The sequence below is a fragment of the Saccoglossus kowalevskii genome, chromosome 22, assembly GCF_978046115.1.
Source record: "Saccoglossus kowalevskii chromosome 22, keSacKowa6.1, whole genome shotgun sequence".
Taxonomy (NCBI): domain Eukaryota; kingdom Metazoa; phylum Hemichordata; class Enteropneusta; family Harrimaniidae; genus Saccoglossus; species Saccoglossus kowalevskii.
Window position 1 is genome coordinate 29,533,089 of NC_140662.1, and position 17,583 is coordinate 29,550,671.

Genomic DNA, 17,583 nt, shown 5'->3' on the forward strand with positions numbered 1-17,583 from the left:
ACAAAAATATTAGTGTAAACATTGCGCTTGCTAAATTGATTAATAAATACATCAACACCTCAATTCATAGATGCATTTGATAGTGTTTACTTTGTTTTTGACTTCCATGTGCGATATACACATTGGGAGTCTTTGCAGTTAGTGTGTCAGTATGTGTGTCTGCGTGTCTGCGTCTGCCTATTCCACTGATATCTCATAACCATACAAGAACTGATTTTTGATGAAACTTCATGCATAGATGCTCCAGGCTAATGTGCATATTTGATCAGGTCTTGGTTAAATCCATGTATATTAATTAATTTTAACTACCTAATTTGCATGATAATAAGCTAATTTTTAGCTGTTCCATGACTGTTTTAATGATATCTAAGAACTTCTCATTGCATTTTAATGAAACTTGGTACATAGCTGCTACCAATACATGTAATATTACATATCACTGGTGATAGATATCCTATCTTTTGTAACATGGTGCTTTGTGTGACCCTGTCTGCTTAGGTCTGTTTAAATTGATGTCTAACAGTACTGGCCTGTTTGGGATTGATGATTCGTTTTGTGTTTTGTATCTCTGTACATGAGCCTGGACAAATGAAATTCAGTTTTGATACAAAAAAATGCATGAATAGCATATCCTGTTTAGTTTCTGACCATATATTACGATTTTGGAAACTTTTTATACCATTCAAGTTATATTATTCTATGAGGAACATTGAGATTATTACAGTACATGTTGTAGTTGTGATGACTTTTTTAGTCTGTATTTTCTTTGCAAAATGCTTAGATAATATATTATTGCATTGTTTCAAGACTTCTATACTCACTTTTTCCAAGCAAGTTAGTTAGCATCGTTAGTTTACTATCAATCTATACATTTGTAATATTTAATCCATGTTCTCTATGGACAAGGTTGTAACAGTTACGCTATGTTTTAATAGTTGGGATTGCTGTGAATTGTGAACCATGTTCTCTCCTAGTAAATGGGCATTGTTGAGAACAATTAAACTAGTAAATGAGAACTGTTTGGAACACAAAAAAAGTACTTTCTTTGTAAATTCTGAATGAAAACCGTCTGTTACTGCATATTATAAAATTTCAAGCATGGTGATGGAAGACCACATCTTACATCTCAGTCTTTATCTTAGTAAAACACAGCATTAAAAGTAAACTCTAAACTTAAAATGATTCCCCTTCTATGCTAGACAATAAATTCTAATTTTTGTATTTGCAGTAATTGGATTCCTGAAAACTCTGATGATTCCGGTGCGTATGTAGATAATAACTCCTCAACTATGGTTATATCGAGATATCTAGGTAAGAAAAACAATTTACATCATTTGTTATCACATTATTTGTACTCATTGTATTATTTTTTGTTGTCATAAACCGATAAACACATATGTATATTTCTAAAAATTTAATAAAAGTTATTATTAGGTGAGTGAAATCTCTGACCATTCAAATGGATGCTTATAAGTTCCTACAAAGTCAAGTCAAAAAAGGTGACTACATGGATGTAAAAATGTGCATATTTTATTAGCCCTACAAATTCCAGATATTACAGTGCTATTTCCATCAAATAAATGTGAAAGAGAAAATTTAGGAAATTGCTTTCGTGGAAATGAATGTCTCTGTAATTCCCTTATTGCATTAAACCCTACCTTGGCAGCCATTTTGAATTCGAAAATTGGAAAAATAGATAAAGGTTCCTAATTTAAACAGTCATGCAAGTAGCATACCACAAGCTTTTTTTTGGGGGGGGGGGGGGGTTAAAACAGCAAAACTCAGGGAATAATTTAGCAAAATCTCAAGAAATTCCTGTATGTTGCACCCTCTAGTGACAATGGGCTTGCTTTAAGGAAGGATGAAAAGAAGTCTCTTCACAGTGCCCATAATACTTTTATGTGCAATGAACTCTTTGTCACTTTTTTGAAGTAGTAACCCTTGACAACAAAAGGCTTCCAGAAGAAGTTGTGTAATCCTGAGTAGTAGTTTCACATAATTGTAATACATTGTATATCCTTGCTAAGCAAGCAACTTGTGTAAAGTGTATGAAATTGGTTTGCCCTTCTGTTGGTTTTATAGTTGATCAGAGCAGAGCTGTTCATATTACTGTCTATTGGCATCAACTTTACATTTTTAATTTCTTCTTGAAAACAGCAAGTCCATTTTCTTTGATACTTGATATGTACCTTTGATGGATCTCTCTCACATTTGTTCATTTCGTGAAGATATCTTCAAATCCAAGTTGTGACATCGCATAACAGCTGACCCAAGGCACAGCTAGGCAGTAAAACAAATGCACTCATGAAGTTCTCTTTCAATAAAAAAAAAATGTTAAATGACAAATATTGAACAACTGAATCTGGTTGATATGGTACTTAAAAAAACCACACCAAATCAAACTAAGTAAAAATTACAGTAAATATTGCAACCTGATTCAAAATTGGTGACAGATGGCCACTTTAATTTGTCACTATATCTCATATTTTGTGATTTCATTAAATATCCAAATATTTCGACATGTCTCAATGATTCAGTGGCAAATGTTTTGATGTGAGCTACACTGTAAATGTTTTATAATGACTTAAGGTTGTATATTTGTAGGTACACGTACTGATGTGAGCTCAGCATCTGAACACAGTGACACAGAGAGTACATTTATGTATAATAATCCAAGACGTTGTAAGACACCATCTGGTTTACTACAGTCTGGTGAATTCAATGCATCTGGTAACTTTTCAATGAGAAACTGGTTCTATAGAGTGAGTCCTATGTTGAAACTACCCTACAGCCCTGGTAACTCAGACACAGATGAAATGGCTGGTGAGTGTAAAAAAAATAAACAAATGAGGCACCAAGTTGGTTGCAGAATGCTACCACCAGACAAATATCAAATATGCTACAAAATATAATATTTCAATTTACCATGCCTATGTCTATAGAGGTAACACAAGAATGCTATCATTATCATTAAAATAAATATTCTTACGAAAGGGGTGTGGTAACTTGAGAGAAAAAAGGCAACAGTTATTTATAAATTTTAAATATCGTATGACTGGAAGGTATTTTCTCTCATTGTTGCAGCTTTGTGGATTGAAGTTTCTTTGAGACTTCACATTAGTTCAATTATTACCATATCTGAAGACGTTTCTTCTTATTAAAACAAAGTTACTGATTTGTAAATTTAATGTAATTTTTCGTTATGTTTTTTAATTTACTTGTTATTGTTCAGTGCACGGAGAAGCAGTATATTTAGTGTGTGATTAATAAGTTATTGTAATAAATAATAATAAATTTATGTTGTTACTTTGTTTCAGCTGTAGCCGCCGCTGCCAGGCATCAAAGAGCCATTGATCCCAAAAGAGAGTTTAACAGACGTGAACAGGCATTTCAAGAAGCTGTTGGTCCTGACTCAGATCTTAGGAAAGATGAAATATATCTAACAAGTTTTAGTGAGCATAATAATCCACCGTACAATCTATCAGCTGGTAAGTAGTAACACAATTAATACCATATACAGTGTATTGTCATGTATGTCAGTAACATTGAAATAGTTGACCATCATTCTTTTTTGGTTGTGAATCAAATTCTGTTCTTTGTTATAGTATTTTAATAACAATTTCAGTTGTGACAGTGATTTCCTTGTGGTTAGCAGGAATTTGCTGAGGTTAAAATGAGTTAAATATCAAGTCCAACTTATAAAAAATTAGATTCGGATGGAAATTAGTACTAGTCTGCTATTTTAATAATACCTCCAGTACCAGAATATGTCACCTTTGGGGTCATTAGGTGCATTAGAAACTCATTAGAAAGTAATAATGTGAGATATTTGGATTTCTAAATACTAAATGTAACTAGTAATCTTATGTTGTATTGATTTCAGTATTAAAGAGGATTTTAAATCACATATGTGACTACAACAGCAGAGATGGTTGTACAGCATTACATCGTGCAGTGGATTGTAACAATGAAAATAAGTCTTTGGAAATAATATCGTTATTACTAGATAAAGATAGATCATGCATTAATATTCAGGATTTCAGTGGGATGACTCCTCTACATCTTGCGTGTCTACAACAAAAGAAACAAATTGTTAAATTTATTACTGTAAGTTGTCATTGGTTGTTTAAGCTGAGCATGTAATACTGATTTAAGTCTGTTGTACTTTGCACTGTTCATAGGAAAACCCCTGAATCACACTGATTTATTTATGTGCACTGAATCACACTGATTTATTGTACCCTGAATCACACTGATTTATTGTACACTGAATCACACTGATTTATGTATGTGCACTGAATCACACTGATTTATTGTACACTGAATCACACTGATTTATTTATGTACACTGAATCACACTGATTTATTTATGTACACTGAATCATACTGATTTATTTATGTGCACTGAATCACACTGATTTATTGTACACTGAATCACACTGATTTATTTATGTACACTGAATCACACTGATTTATTTATGTACACTGAATCATACTGATTTATTTATGTACACTGAATCACACTGATTTATTTATGTACACTGAATCATACTGATTTATTTATGTACACTGAATCACACTGATTTATTTATGCACACTGAATCACACTGATTCATTTATGCACACTGAATCACACTGATTTATTTATGTACACTGAATCACACTGATTTATGTATGTGCACTGAATCACACTGATTTATTCATGCACACTGAATCACACTGATTTATTTATGCACACTGAATCACACTGATTTATTCATGCACACTGAATCACATTGATTCATTTATGTACACTGAATCACACTGATTCATTTATGTACACTGAATCACACTGATTTATTTATGTGCACTGAATCACACTGATTCATTTATGTACACTGAATCACACTGATTCATTTATGTGCACTGAATCACACTGATTCATTTATGTACATTGAATCACATTGATTCATTTATGTACACTGAATCACACTGATTTATTTATGTACACTGAATCACACTGATTTATTTATGTGCACTGAATCACACTGATTTATTTATGTGCACTGAATCACACTGATTTATTTATGTGCACTGAATTACACTGATTTATTTATGTACACTGAATCACACTGATTTATTTATGTGCACTGAATTACACTGATTCATTTATGTACACTGAATCACACTGATTTATTTATGTGCACTGAATCACACTGATTTATTTATGTACACTGAATCACACTGATTTATTTATGTACACTGAATCACTCTGATTTATTTATGTACACTGAATCACACTGATTTATTTATGTGCACTGAATTACACTGATTCATTTATGTACACTGAATCACACTGATTTATTTATGTGCACTGAATCACACTGATTCATTTATGTACACTGAATTACACTGATTTATTTATGTACACTGATTTATGTGCACTGAATCACACTGATTCATTTATGTACACTGAATCACACTGATTTATTTATGCACACTGAATCACACTGATTTATTTATGTACACTGAATTACACTGATTTATTTATGTGCACTGAATCACACTGATTTATTTATGTACACTGAATCACATTGATTCATTTATGTACACTAAATCACACTAATTTATTTATGTACACTGAATCACAATGATTTATTTATGTGCACTGAATTACACTGATTTATTTATGTGCACTGAATCACACTGATTTATTTATGTGCACTGAATCACACTGATTTATTTATGTGCACTGAATTACACTGATTTATTTATGCACACTGAATCACACTGATTTATTTATGTACACTGAATTACACTGATGTATTTATGTGCACTGAATCACACTGATTTATTTATGTACACTGAATCACATTGATTCATTTATGTACACTAAATCACACTAATTTATTTATGTACACTGAATCACACTGATTTATTTATGTGCACTGATTCACACTGATTTATTTATGTGCACTGAATCACACTGATTTATTTATGCGCACTGAATTACACTGATTTATTTATGTGCACTGAATCACACTGATTTATTTATGTACACAGAATCACACTGATTTATTTATGTACACTGAATTACACTGATTTATTTATGCACACTGAATCACACTGATTTATTTATGTACACTGAATAACACTGATTTATTTATGTACACTGAATCACACTGATTTATTTATGCACACTGAATCACACTGATTTATTTATGCACACTGTATCACACTGATTTATTTATGTGGACTGAATCACACTGATTTATTTATGTGCACTGAATTACACTGATTTATTTATGTGCACTGAATCACACTGATTTATTTATGTGCACTGAATTACACTGATTTATTTATGTGCACTGAATTACACTGATTTATTTATGTGCACTGAATCACACTGATTTATTTATGCGCACTGAATTACACTGATTTATTTATGTGCACTGAATCATACTGATTTATTTATGTGCACTGAATCACACTGATTTATTTATGCACACTGAATCACACTGATTTATTTATGCACACTGTATCACACTGATTTATTTATGTGCACTGAATCACACTGATTTATTTATGCGCACTGAATTACACTGATTTATTTATGTGCACTGAATCACACTGATTTATTTATGTACACAGAATCACACTGATTTATTTATGTACACTGAATTACACTGATTTATTTATGCACACTGAATCACACTGATTTATTTATGTACACTGAATAACACTGATTTATTTATGTACACTGAATCACACTGATTTATTTATGCACACTGAATCACACTGATTTATTTATGCACACTGTATCACACTGATTTATTTATGTGGACTGAATCACACTGATTTATTTATGTGCACTGAATTACACTGATTTATTTATGTGCACTGAATCACACTGATTTATTTATGTGCACTGAATTACACTGATTTATTTATGTGCACTGAATCACACTGATTTATTTATGCGCACTGAATTACACTGATTTATTTATGTGCACTGAATCATACTGATTTATTTATGCACACTGTATCACACTGATTTATTTATGTACACTGAATCACATTGATTCATTTATGTACACTAAATCACACTAATTTATTTATGTACACTGAATCACACTGATTTATTTATGTGCACTGAATTACACTGATTTATTTATGTGCACTGAATCACACTGATTTATTTATGCGCACTGAATTACACTGATTTATTTATGTGCACTGAATCATACTGATATATTTATGTGCACTGAATCACACTGATTTATAAGCACACTGAATCAAAACTAATTCAATAATTGTCATATTTTCATTCTTTGACAGGATTTAGAGTATGTTGATATAAATATGAGGACATTGGAAGGTAAACTGCCAGAAGAAATGACGACGAACAAAACAATACAAAAAATGGTTTTACATGCGAGGGAATTACAGCCATACAAGTAAGTAGTGGTAGATGTGATTGTTATGAATGTATGTATGCCATGCCATTACATGTAGAATACACCACTGGCTCATATGCCATTACATGTAGAATACACCACTGGCTCATATGCCATTACATGTAGAATACACCACTGGCTCATACATGTATGCCATTACATGTAGAATACACCACTGGCTCATATGCCATTACATGTAGAATACACCACTGGCTCATATGCCATTACATGTAGAATACACCACTGGCTCATATGCCATTACATGTAGAATACACCATTGGCTATATCATTACATGTAGAATACACCACTGGCTATGCCATTACATGTAGAATACACCACTGGCTATGCCATTACATGTAGAATACACCACTGGCTATGTCATTACATGTAGAATACACCACTGGCTATGCCATTACATGTAGAATACACCACTGGCTGTGTCATTACATGTAGAATACACCACTGGCTATGTCATTACATGTAGAATACACCACTTGCTATGCCATTACATGTAGAATACACCATTGACTATGTCATTACATGTAGAATACACCACTGGCTATGTCATTACATGTAGAATACACCACTTGCTATGTCATTACATGTAGAATACACCACTTGCTATGTCATTACATGTAGAATACACCACTGGCTATGTCATTACATGTAGAATACACCACTGGCTATGTCATTACATGTAGAATACACCACTGGCTATGTCATTACATGTAGAATACACCACTTGCTATGTCATTACATGTAGAATACACCACTTGCTATGTCATTACATGTAGAATACACCACTGGCTATGTCATTACATGTAGAATACACCATTGGCTATATCATTACATGTAGAATACACCACTGGCTATGCCATTACATGTAGAATACACCACTGGCTATGCCATTACATGTAGAATACACCACTGGCTATGTCATTACATGTAGAATACACCACTGGCTATGCCATTACATGTAGAATACACCACTGGCTGTGTCATTACATGTAGAATACACCACTGGCTATGTCATTACATGTAGAATACACCACTTGCTATGCCATTACATGTAGAATACACCATTGACTATGTCATTACATGTAGAATACACCACTGGCTATGTCATTACATGTAGAATACACCACTTGCTATGTCATTACATGTAGAATACACCACTTGCTATGTCATTACATGTAGAATACACCACTGGCTATGTCATTACATGTAGAATACACCACTGGCTATGTCATTACATGTAGAATACACCACTGGCTATGTCATTACATGTAGAATACACCACTGGCTATGTCATTACATGTAGAATACACCACTGGCTATGCCATTACATGTAGAATACACCACTGGCTATGTCATTACATGTAGAATACACCACTGGCTATGTTATTACATGTAGAATACACCACTGGCTATGCCATTACATATAGAATACACCACTGGCTATGCCATTACATATAGAATACACCACTGGCTATGCCATTACATGTAGAATACACCACTGGCTATGTCATTACATGTAGAATACACCACTGGCTATGTCATTACATGTAGAATACACCACTGGCTATGTCATTACATGTAGAATACACCACTGGCTATGCCATTACATGTAGAATACACCACTGGCTATGTCATTACATGTAGAATACACCACTTGCTATGCCATTACATGTAGAATATGCCACTGGCTATGTCATTACATGTAGAATACACCACTGGCTATGCCATTACATGTAGAATACACCACTGGCTATGTCATTACATGTAGAATACACCACTTGCTATGCCATTACATGTAGAACCACTGGCTATGCCATTACATATAGAATACACCACTGGCTATGCCATTACATGTAGAATACACCACTGGCTATGCCATTACATGTAGAATACACCACTGGCTATGTCATTACATGTAGAATACACCACTGGCTATGTCATTACATGTAGAATACACCACTGGCTATGCCATTAGATGTAGAATACACCACTTGCTATGCCATTACATGTAGAATACACCACTGGCTATGTCATTACATGTAGAATACACCATTGACTATGTCATTACATGTATAATACACCACTGGCTATGCCATTACATGTAGAATACACCACTTGCTATGCCATTACATGTAGAATACACCACTGGCTATGTCATTACATGTAGAATACACCACTGGCTATGCCATTACATGTAGAATACACCACTGGCTATGTCATTACATGTAGAATACACCACTGGCTATGTCATTACATGTAGAATACACAACTGGCTATGCCATTACATGTAGAATACACCACTGGCTATGTCATTACATGTAGAATACACCACTGGCTATGTCATTACATGTAGAATACACCACCGGCTATGCCATTACATGTAGAATACACCACTGGCTATGTCATTACATGTAGAATACACCACTTGCTATGCCATTACATGTAGAATACACCACTGGCTATGTCATTACATGTAGAATACACCATTGGCTATGTCATTACATGTAGAATACACCACTGGCTATGCCATTACATGTAGGATACACCACTTGCTATGCCATTACATGTAGAATACACCACTGGCTATGTCATTACATGTAGAATACACCACTGGCTATGCCATTACATGTCAAATACACCACTTGCTATGCCATTCCATGTAGAATACACCATTGGCTATGCCATTACATGTAGAATACACCACTGGCTATGTCATTACATGTAGAATACACCACTTGCTATGCCATTACATGTAGAATACACCACTGGCTATGTCATTACATGTAGAATACACCATTGACTATGTCATTACATGTAGAATACACCACTGGCTATGCCATTACATGTAGAATACACCACTTGCTATGCCATTACATGTAGAATACACCACTGGCTATGTCATTACATGTAGAATACACCACTGGCTATGCCATTACATGTAGAATACACCACTGGCTATGTCATTACATGTAGAATACACCACTGGCTATGTCATTACATGTAGAATACACTACTGGCTATGCCATTACATGTAGAATACACCACTGGCTATGTCATTACATGTAGAATACACCACTGGCTATGTCATTACATGTAGAATACACCACTGGCTATGCCATTACATGTAGAATACACCACTGGCTATGTCATTACATGTAGAATACACCACTTGCTATGCCATTACATGTAGAATACACCACTGGCTATGTCATTACATGTAGAATACACCATTGGCTATGTCATTACATGTAGAATACACCACTGGCTATGCCATTACATGTAGAATACACCACTTGCTATGCCATTACATGTAGAATACACCACTGGCTATGTCATTACATGTAGAATACACCACTGGCTATGCCATTACATGTAGAATACACCACTTGCTATGCCATTCCATGTAGAATACACCATTGGCTATGCCATTACATGTAGAATACACCACTGGCTATGCCATTACATGTAGAATACACCACTGGCTATGTACACTCAAACAGTTCAACACAACTTTATTATAGGTATAAATGCTTTTTTTTTTTTTTCAGGCCATTAAGTCTTCCAACACCCCCTGGTAGTAGTGTTGGTGGAGCCAGTATTGATTTTGACAGACTGACTGATAGATTCAATGAATTATTAAGAAGTCATGACTCATTTTAATTATCCCAACACAATAATATACTACAAAACAATGTTCTCACCTACAGAATATCATTTGAATGAAACACTGGATTCTGCCGTTATCAAGGGGAGTTTAACCTTTGACCTAAGCACTCTCATCACACATGACATCTAATCATACATATTTACTTTTTCACCAATGTGCCCTCTACCAGAAATGATTTGTAAGGATACCAAGTCAAAATGGAATAGAGTCAGTTTGTTAACTGCTAGGGAAAAAGGTTTCCAAGAAAAAAATTAAATTTTATGTTAATGTATAGGCAACCAGATTTTCTACATTTTACACTTATTTTATTTAAAAATGTGAATTACAAATTCTGTATAAGTAAGATGTATTTCAAGATCGCTATGTCAATGTATGACAATGCGTCAATGAAGCTACATCACAAGTATTGCATCATATGTCAATGAAGCTACATCACAAGTATTGCATCATAATGCATCATATGTCAGTGAAGCTACATCACAGGTATTGCATCATACTGCACCATATGTCAATGAAGCTACATCAGAGGTATTGCATCATAATGCATCATATGTCAGTGAAGCTACACCACAAGTATTGCATCATAATGCATCATATGTCAGTGAAGCTACATCAAAGGTATTGCATCATAGTGAACCATATGTCAATGAAGCTACATCAAAGGTATTGCATCATAATGCATCATATGTCAGTGAAGCTACACCACAAGTATTGCATCATAATGCATCATATGTCATTGAAGCTACATCACAAGTAGTGCATCATAATGCATCATATGTCAGTGAAGCTACATTACAAGTATTGCATCATAATGCATCATATGTCAGTGAAGCTACACCATAAGTATTGCATCATAATGCATCATATGTCAGTGAAGCTACATTACAAGTATTGCATCATAATGCATCATATGTCAGTGAAGCAACATCACAGGGGTTGCATCATAATGCATCATATCAGCTAAGAGGACACACTGCTCTTTACTCATATCAGATTACTCCTAATTAACTAATTCTATCACAATTACATTTGGATTGTTGTCATTTAAATGCTCTATTTTTTGGTAAAATGCATTTTTTCTCACACATTTCATGTTTTTAAAAGTAAACTGCGTCTTAGTAATTTTCAGTCTCAGCATTGTGAGTTACAATATGCAAAACTAACTTTCTAACTCTGGTTTTAGAAATTGTAAACACAGAATCCCATGGCTGAGTTGAAGCTAAAACTAAAGACATAAGATCCATGCATGACTACACCCAATTAAGCGTCTTACCATACTTACATATTACCCCCTTTCATCACAACTCATGCTCCCAGCATACCCATCTATTCAATACTTTCCAAATGGAATAACCCATATCTATCATCTAGACAAACACAATAATATGGCTACTACATCCTATTATCCAACATGTTGCTCAGATTCTCACATTTATAGTATTCACAACTCACACTATTTAGCTTATCATAGCATTATATAGTAGAATGGCTCTTATGCATTTTCTCTATTATACGTACTATGATGGCTTGATATTACTAAATTAAATGATAATTCAGTATTACCACTGATATGATGTTGATATCTACAATAGTGCAATACTTGCATACTTTCTACTCAGCTGGCTTAGGACAATGAGGGCTGAGAATTCTCTCTGAAGATTTGTTAGAATTTTAATTTTATTTAATAAATGAAGTAAGAACATATTAAAAAAGTCAATTTTCCTTGCTAATTGTAAAGCATATTCACACAGTTCAAAGGTCAAACTGTAGTAGTCTGAATGTCAAACTATTTCATATGAATGCTTAGTGTCGATCTGTTAATTATTTGCTCAAATTTAAAAGGATTTCTTTCTAATTTCAACTAAGTTATGATTAACAACTGAATAATATTTATGAAAACAAACATTGAACATTATTTCAATAATTCATACTTATACTGCATCTTATCAACTATGTTGTGCATCTTATCAACTATGTTGTGCATATTATCAACTATGTTGTGCATCTTATCAACTATGCTGTGCATCTTATCAACTATGTTGTGCATCTTATCAACTATGCTGTGCATCTTATCAACTATGTTGTGCATTTTATCAACTATGCTGTGCATCTTATCAACTATGTTGTGCATCTTATCAACTATGCTGTGCATCTTATCAACTATGTTGTGCATCTTATCAACTATGTTACATTGATATTCTGAGGCTTACTGCTTGTATTTTCAGGTATTTCATAAACACTCGTTGTAGCAAATAACTCAATAGTTTGTTTAGCTGCATTCATGAATTTATCCTAGGTGAACCTTTTAATTATTTATGAATTTTTGTAAGTTTGCAATGCCATTATATTAGTATTCAGTGTAAACTCTGATGTTGCTTGGTTTGCTAGAGAGCTAATATTTTGATAATTACATCTTGTTTTTTTTCTGTAAATAACCTTTATTTATACTCTAGATATAAAAATTAATAAACTTATAAAGTTTGTGTGTACATGTATTTTTTTCTCCCCCCCCAAAAAAACTAACTTGTCATTGTTTACATTGTACCAAGACTCTCCTGAGATCTTTGCTGACAGCTTTGCCATTTTCATTTTTCAATGCTTTGATTTGAGCACTTTTGAATTTTTCTGACTTGATTTCACAGCTTGTAACTCTGCAATGTACTAAAATTCACATATCATTTGTTTGATTTATACTCATTACATTGTTTTACTTCAACAAAAAAACAACAACAAAAAACAAGGGTTTAATACGAACATTTATGGATACACGTATCTAGTTGCGCTATGATTCTGTGCCATCGAGAAAATTCATACTATGTCCGATTCTGGGTTCAAGCTTATTAAAAATGATAGAAAACGTCGACGAAATTATTATAGCCTGTTTATCAATGCAATCAAGATATTTTCACATAAAATACTATTATAACATTTGTAGGGGCATCGAATAGAGCGAAACTATTGCCTAATAGTTGGACTATCATTCTACGCCATTGAAAAACAATGCAAGGTTGTTTTATAGGACGCAATCTTGGTCTACCGTTCCGTAGTTGAAACTATGTTTCACAGACTTCATTGTACCGCTCATCCCTTCGGGTCCACTTTTTGTATTTCATCATGCGATTTCATCAAGTTTCGATTCCAACACATTTCGATTCCACAATTGTGTTTCTCTGTACGAGTACTAGTATTTTATAGTGAATCCATTGTTTACATTTCGTCCAGACAATTACGTGTACAGAGAATATAAAAACACAGTCGATATATAACAAAACCACGCGTGTTCTTGGCAGACACAATCGGAATTCGCATTGTTTCATAACTCTAATATATTGTATGATCTCACAAAATTGTAGTCACGCGACAGGTGCAACCCAACAAATTAAGCAAAATTTCAAGATTTTATTTATTTACTTATTGACTCTTAGTAATTGATAGATAGTAAATGTAATTGAACAGCAATTGCTTAGAATGTTAATCAAGTTGATTTGCTACAATAAAGATTGTTTCGAAACATTCCCGACACACCCGGACTTCAAGTCGAACTTCGAGTCACGTGTTCTGTTTAACTGTTTTCGTTTTTATGATTCGACCACTAAAATCATACCCATGATAATGACCTTTCAAAATGTAATTTCCGTTTTTCTTCTAATAATTCAGCCACTCAAAAAGATGATGTTTGTTTTCATTGTTTCGGAACCTTAGAATTACTAGGATGTGTTATCGGGCCCTATTTCACACGCAATGAGTGTTTACAAACACTTTCAGGTAGCAATAAATTTACCGATATTTACTATATCGGGCCACCATATTGAAACTTAACAAAGACATGTGTCTAATATTTTAATTTTCCGCCATACAATAGAGAAGGGGACAAGGGGGGATAGCTGGTACAGGTTACAGAAAATAAAAAATGCATTTTACGTTTTTACAGGAAATAAAATGGAAAGTTCCATTTACAGTAAAAATAGGTTTTTACACTTTACAAATTAAGCAAATTCCTAATTACATTTTTACAATTTGTGTTTAAGAATCAAAGTTTGAAATTGCGCACGAATTACGGCATTTTAAAGTGGAAAATGCTTTATATGCTTACAAACAATAAGATCTTTGTACAAATTACGAACGAATAAAATAGCTGATTACATTTTACAACTTGGCCATGATGTCTACGAATTTACGTTTTTTATTTATTTGAATTACCTTATTACGAAAATAAAAATAATTGATTACCACTTACGGAAATACCCCTTGCCGACCCTCAATAATTGCAATGTTGGGGGTTATGTGAATCGAGGACAAAACAATAGGTTTTTCTTCTCACCATCGAGTTTGAAAGCTACGCCTAGTGCATTGTTTTGGCAACTGTGTGCATCGGTAAAGAGGGCCAAATATGATATAATAGAGAAATGTTCAAATATCAAATTAAAGTTTGTTTTGAATCTCGTAATGTCCGCCCACCAGAGGGCACTATCGGGCATACCCCGGTTTTTTTTTTCATTGGCCAATCCGTCCGTCCGCGCGCGTCTTCCGTTTGTTGTTCTCTGCGCGTATTCTAACGGTTCAATGGTTGTCACCTCGCAACCGTGGACGCACTGGCCTATCTTTACACGTCATAGACTACGTTTGTTCTCGCAAAGGTCATTTACTTTCTGAACGGTTGTATGAGAATATTTTTGAAAACAACGGCAGCCGATTTACACTCATGTCGTCGGCCAGTCGGCGTGGCGGAATAATGTTACAAATGCCTCAACCCACTGAAGGCGTGTCATCAACGGATTTATTAGTTCAACGCGCTTCATTCGTCGATGAATATCGGAGCAATCGAACCCCGCCACACCCCAACACCGTCGCCGATAAACCGGATTTTGCAATGGAAACGCCACGACCACCACGCCGAGGAAAACGAACGTCTCTAAAAGTAAGCAGTTTGTCTCCTCGGTATAAAAAAAGTATATGTACAATAGTGACAACCACGAAAACTTTAAATAAAAAGAAACGTGATCACGGGCTAACAGAACAACAGGTAGAAGGTATGTCAAGTTACTTTTTATGTCAAATTGGGGAGGTTTTATTCGGTGCATTGGCGTTCCAAACCAATTTTAACTTATTTCAAATAAGGTATGCTCGAAATATATGTGCAAATTTGTTGTCTGTAACAAAATGGGCTTGAAAAACAAACGACACTAATTATTTACGTAGAATTCAGAATTAACGAAATCGAATTACGTAGGAGTAAACCCCAAACTAAACCAGTAGAACAATCTGTGCAAAAATGCAAATCTAATACTGTTGACAATGAAGAATATTTCATACCAACTTGTATTTCAAAAATAAAACGCATATAAATGTGACGCAGATTTCGGGACGTGACTGCGTTGTGTGATTTTTTGTGTTATAGACTTCTGCGATCACATAAAATAAATAAATAACAGAGACGGGGCTTCAATGCTCTGGAGGTAGTGGAAAGTTCTTTATTCACTTGCGACATCATCAATGGCAATTCCTGCATAGAATGACGCCATATTGGGATCAAAAAGTAAAAATACGGAAGAATACATTAATACAGAATTCTCACTTGACAGGTTGTTGGCAATATGCACTGCAAATATGCACATATCGAATAGTCACAAAAGTTTCTCAAAATCATAGTTTCAGAATACACAGCATGCATCCCAATGTATTTCTTAGCTACCTGGCATCAATAGGCCAGCTGATCACTGACAACAAAGTCCGAAAATGTCTAAATAAATCTATGACAATTTTGGTTGTCAAGGACAACGGTACGCTATACATTGGGATACAAACCTCATAAAAACATATATCAACAAATGTAAATAACTGGGAAAATATGAGACATCCCATCCTCAAAACTACATCTGAGTGTTATCTAAACTCTGGCAGTAACAGATTGATCAGATTCAGCAATGGATGGCAAAGTTGTACAGTAAATATATTCAGATTAAATCTGCATATGAAAACAACACTGACCTGCATAGAATGACGCCATATTGGGATGAAGCCTGTACAGGGTTCACCACTTGAGGGCGCTTTCCCAATATCTGCTCATATCTAATGCATTGAGTCAGATACTTTATAATGGGTTAGCATACATTAAACTTTGTTTAAAAAAAAAGCAAGATTGTTACATAAAAAATAAATAAAAGGAATAAATAATAAGTTCATGGTCACACACTCCTCCTGTTTAAAAAAACGGTGTCCTCAGCGTTTGCTTTAACGATCTAACTAACAACTACAAAAATTAACATTGGAACTTCAAAATATTACAGTAGTTACGCTCACCATGTAATTGGAAGAGTGAACAGAAGAGAGTACTCGAAATTTAAACTTCAATAACAGGATTAATACAAGTTTCTGGAGTATTACTTCCTACAACTCCAGCTACGAGAGACATAATATACGATCCTAATCTTTTTGGGGAATTTCGCTGTCTCTGAGGGTAT

General features: G+C 34.1%; 1 protein-coding gene across 2 annotated transcripts in view; it reads left to right on the forward strand.

Annotated features, from left to right (window-relative positions):
- LOC102801213 (uncharacterized) overlaps nucleotides 1–13,600 on the forward strand; it is a 41,533-nt gene extending 27,933 nt beyond the window's left edge. For both annotated transcript variants that reach the window (XM_085495945.1, XM_085495946.1), the window contains 6 exons: nucleotides 1,229–1,311; nucleotides 2,605–2,823; nucleotides 3,318–3,488; nucleotides 3,884–4,107; nucleotides 7,318–7,436; nucleotides 11,004–13,600. In XM_085495945.1, coding sequence (XP_085352071.1) covers nucleotides 1,229–1,311; nucleotides 2,605–2,823; nucleotides 3,318–3,488; nucleotides 3,884–4,107; nucleotides 7,318–7,436; nucleotides 11,004–11,115 — 928 coding nt within the window. In that variant the 3' untranslated portion in view covers nucleotides 11,116–13,600. The remainder of the gene's footprint in view (nucleotides 1–1,228; nucleotides 1,312–2,604; nucleotides 2,824–3,317; nucleotides 3,489–3,883; nucleotides 4,108–7,317; nucleotides 7,437–11,003) is intronic.
- The last annotated feature ends 3,983 nt before the right edge of the window (nucleotides 13,601–17,583 follow it).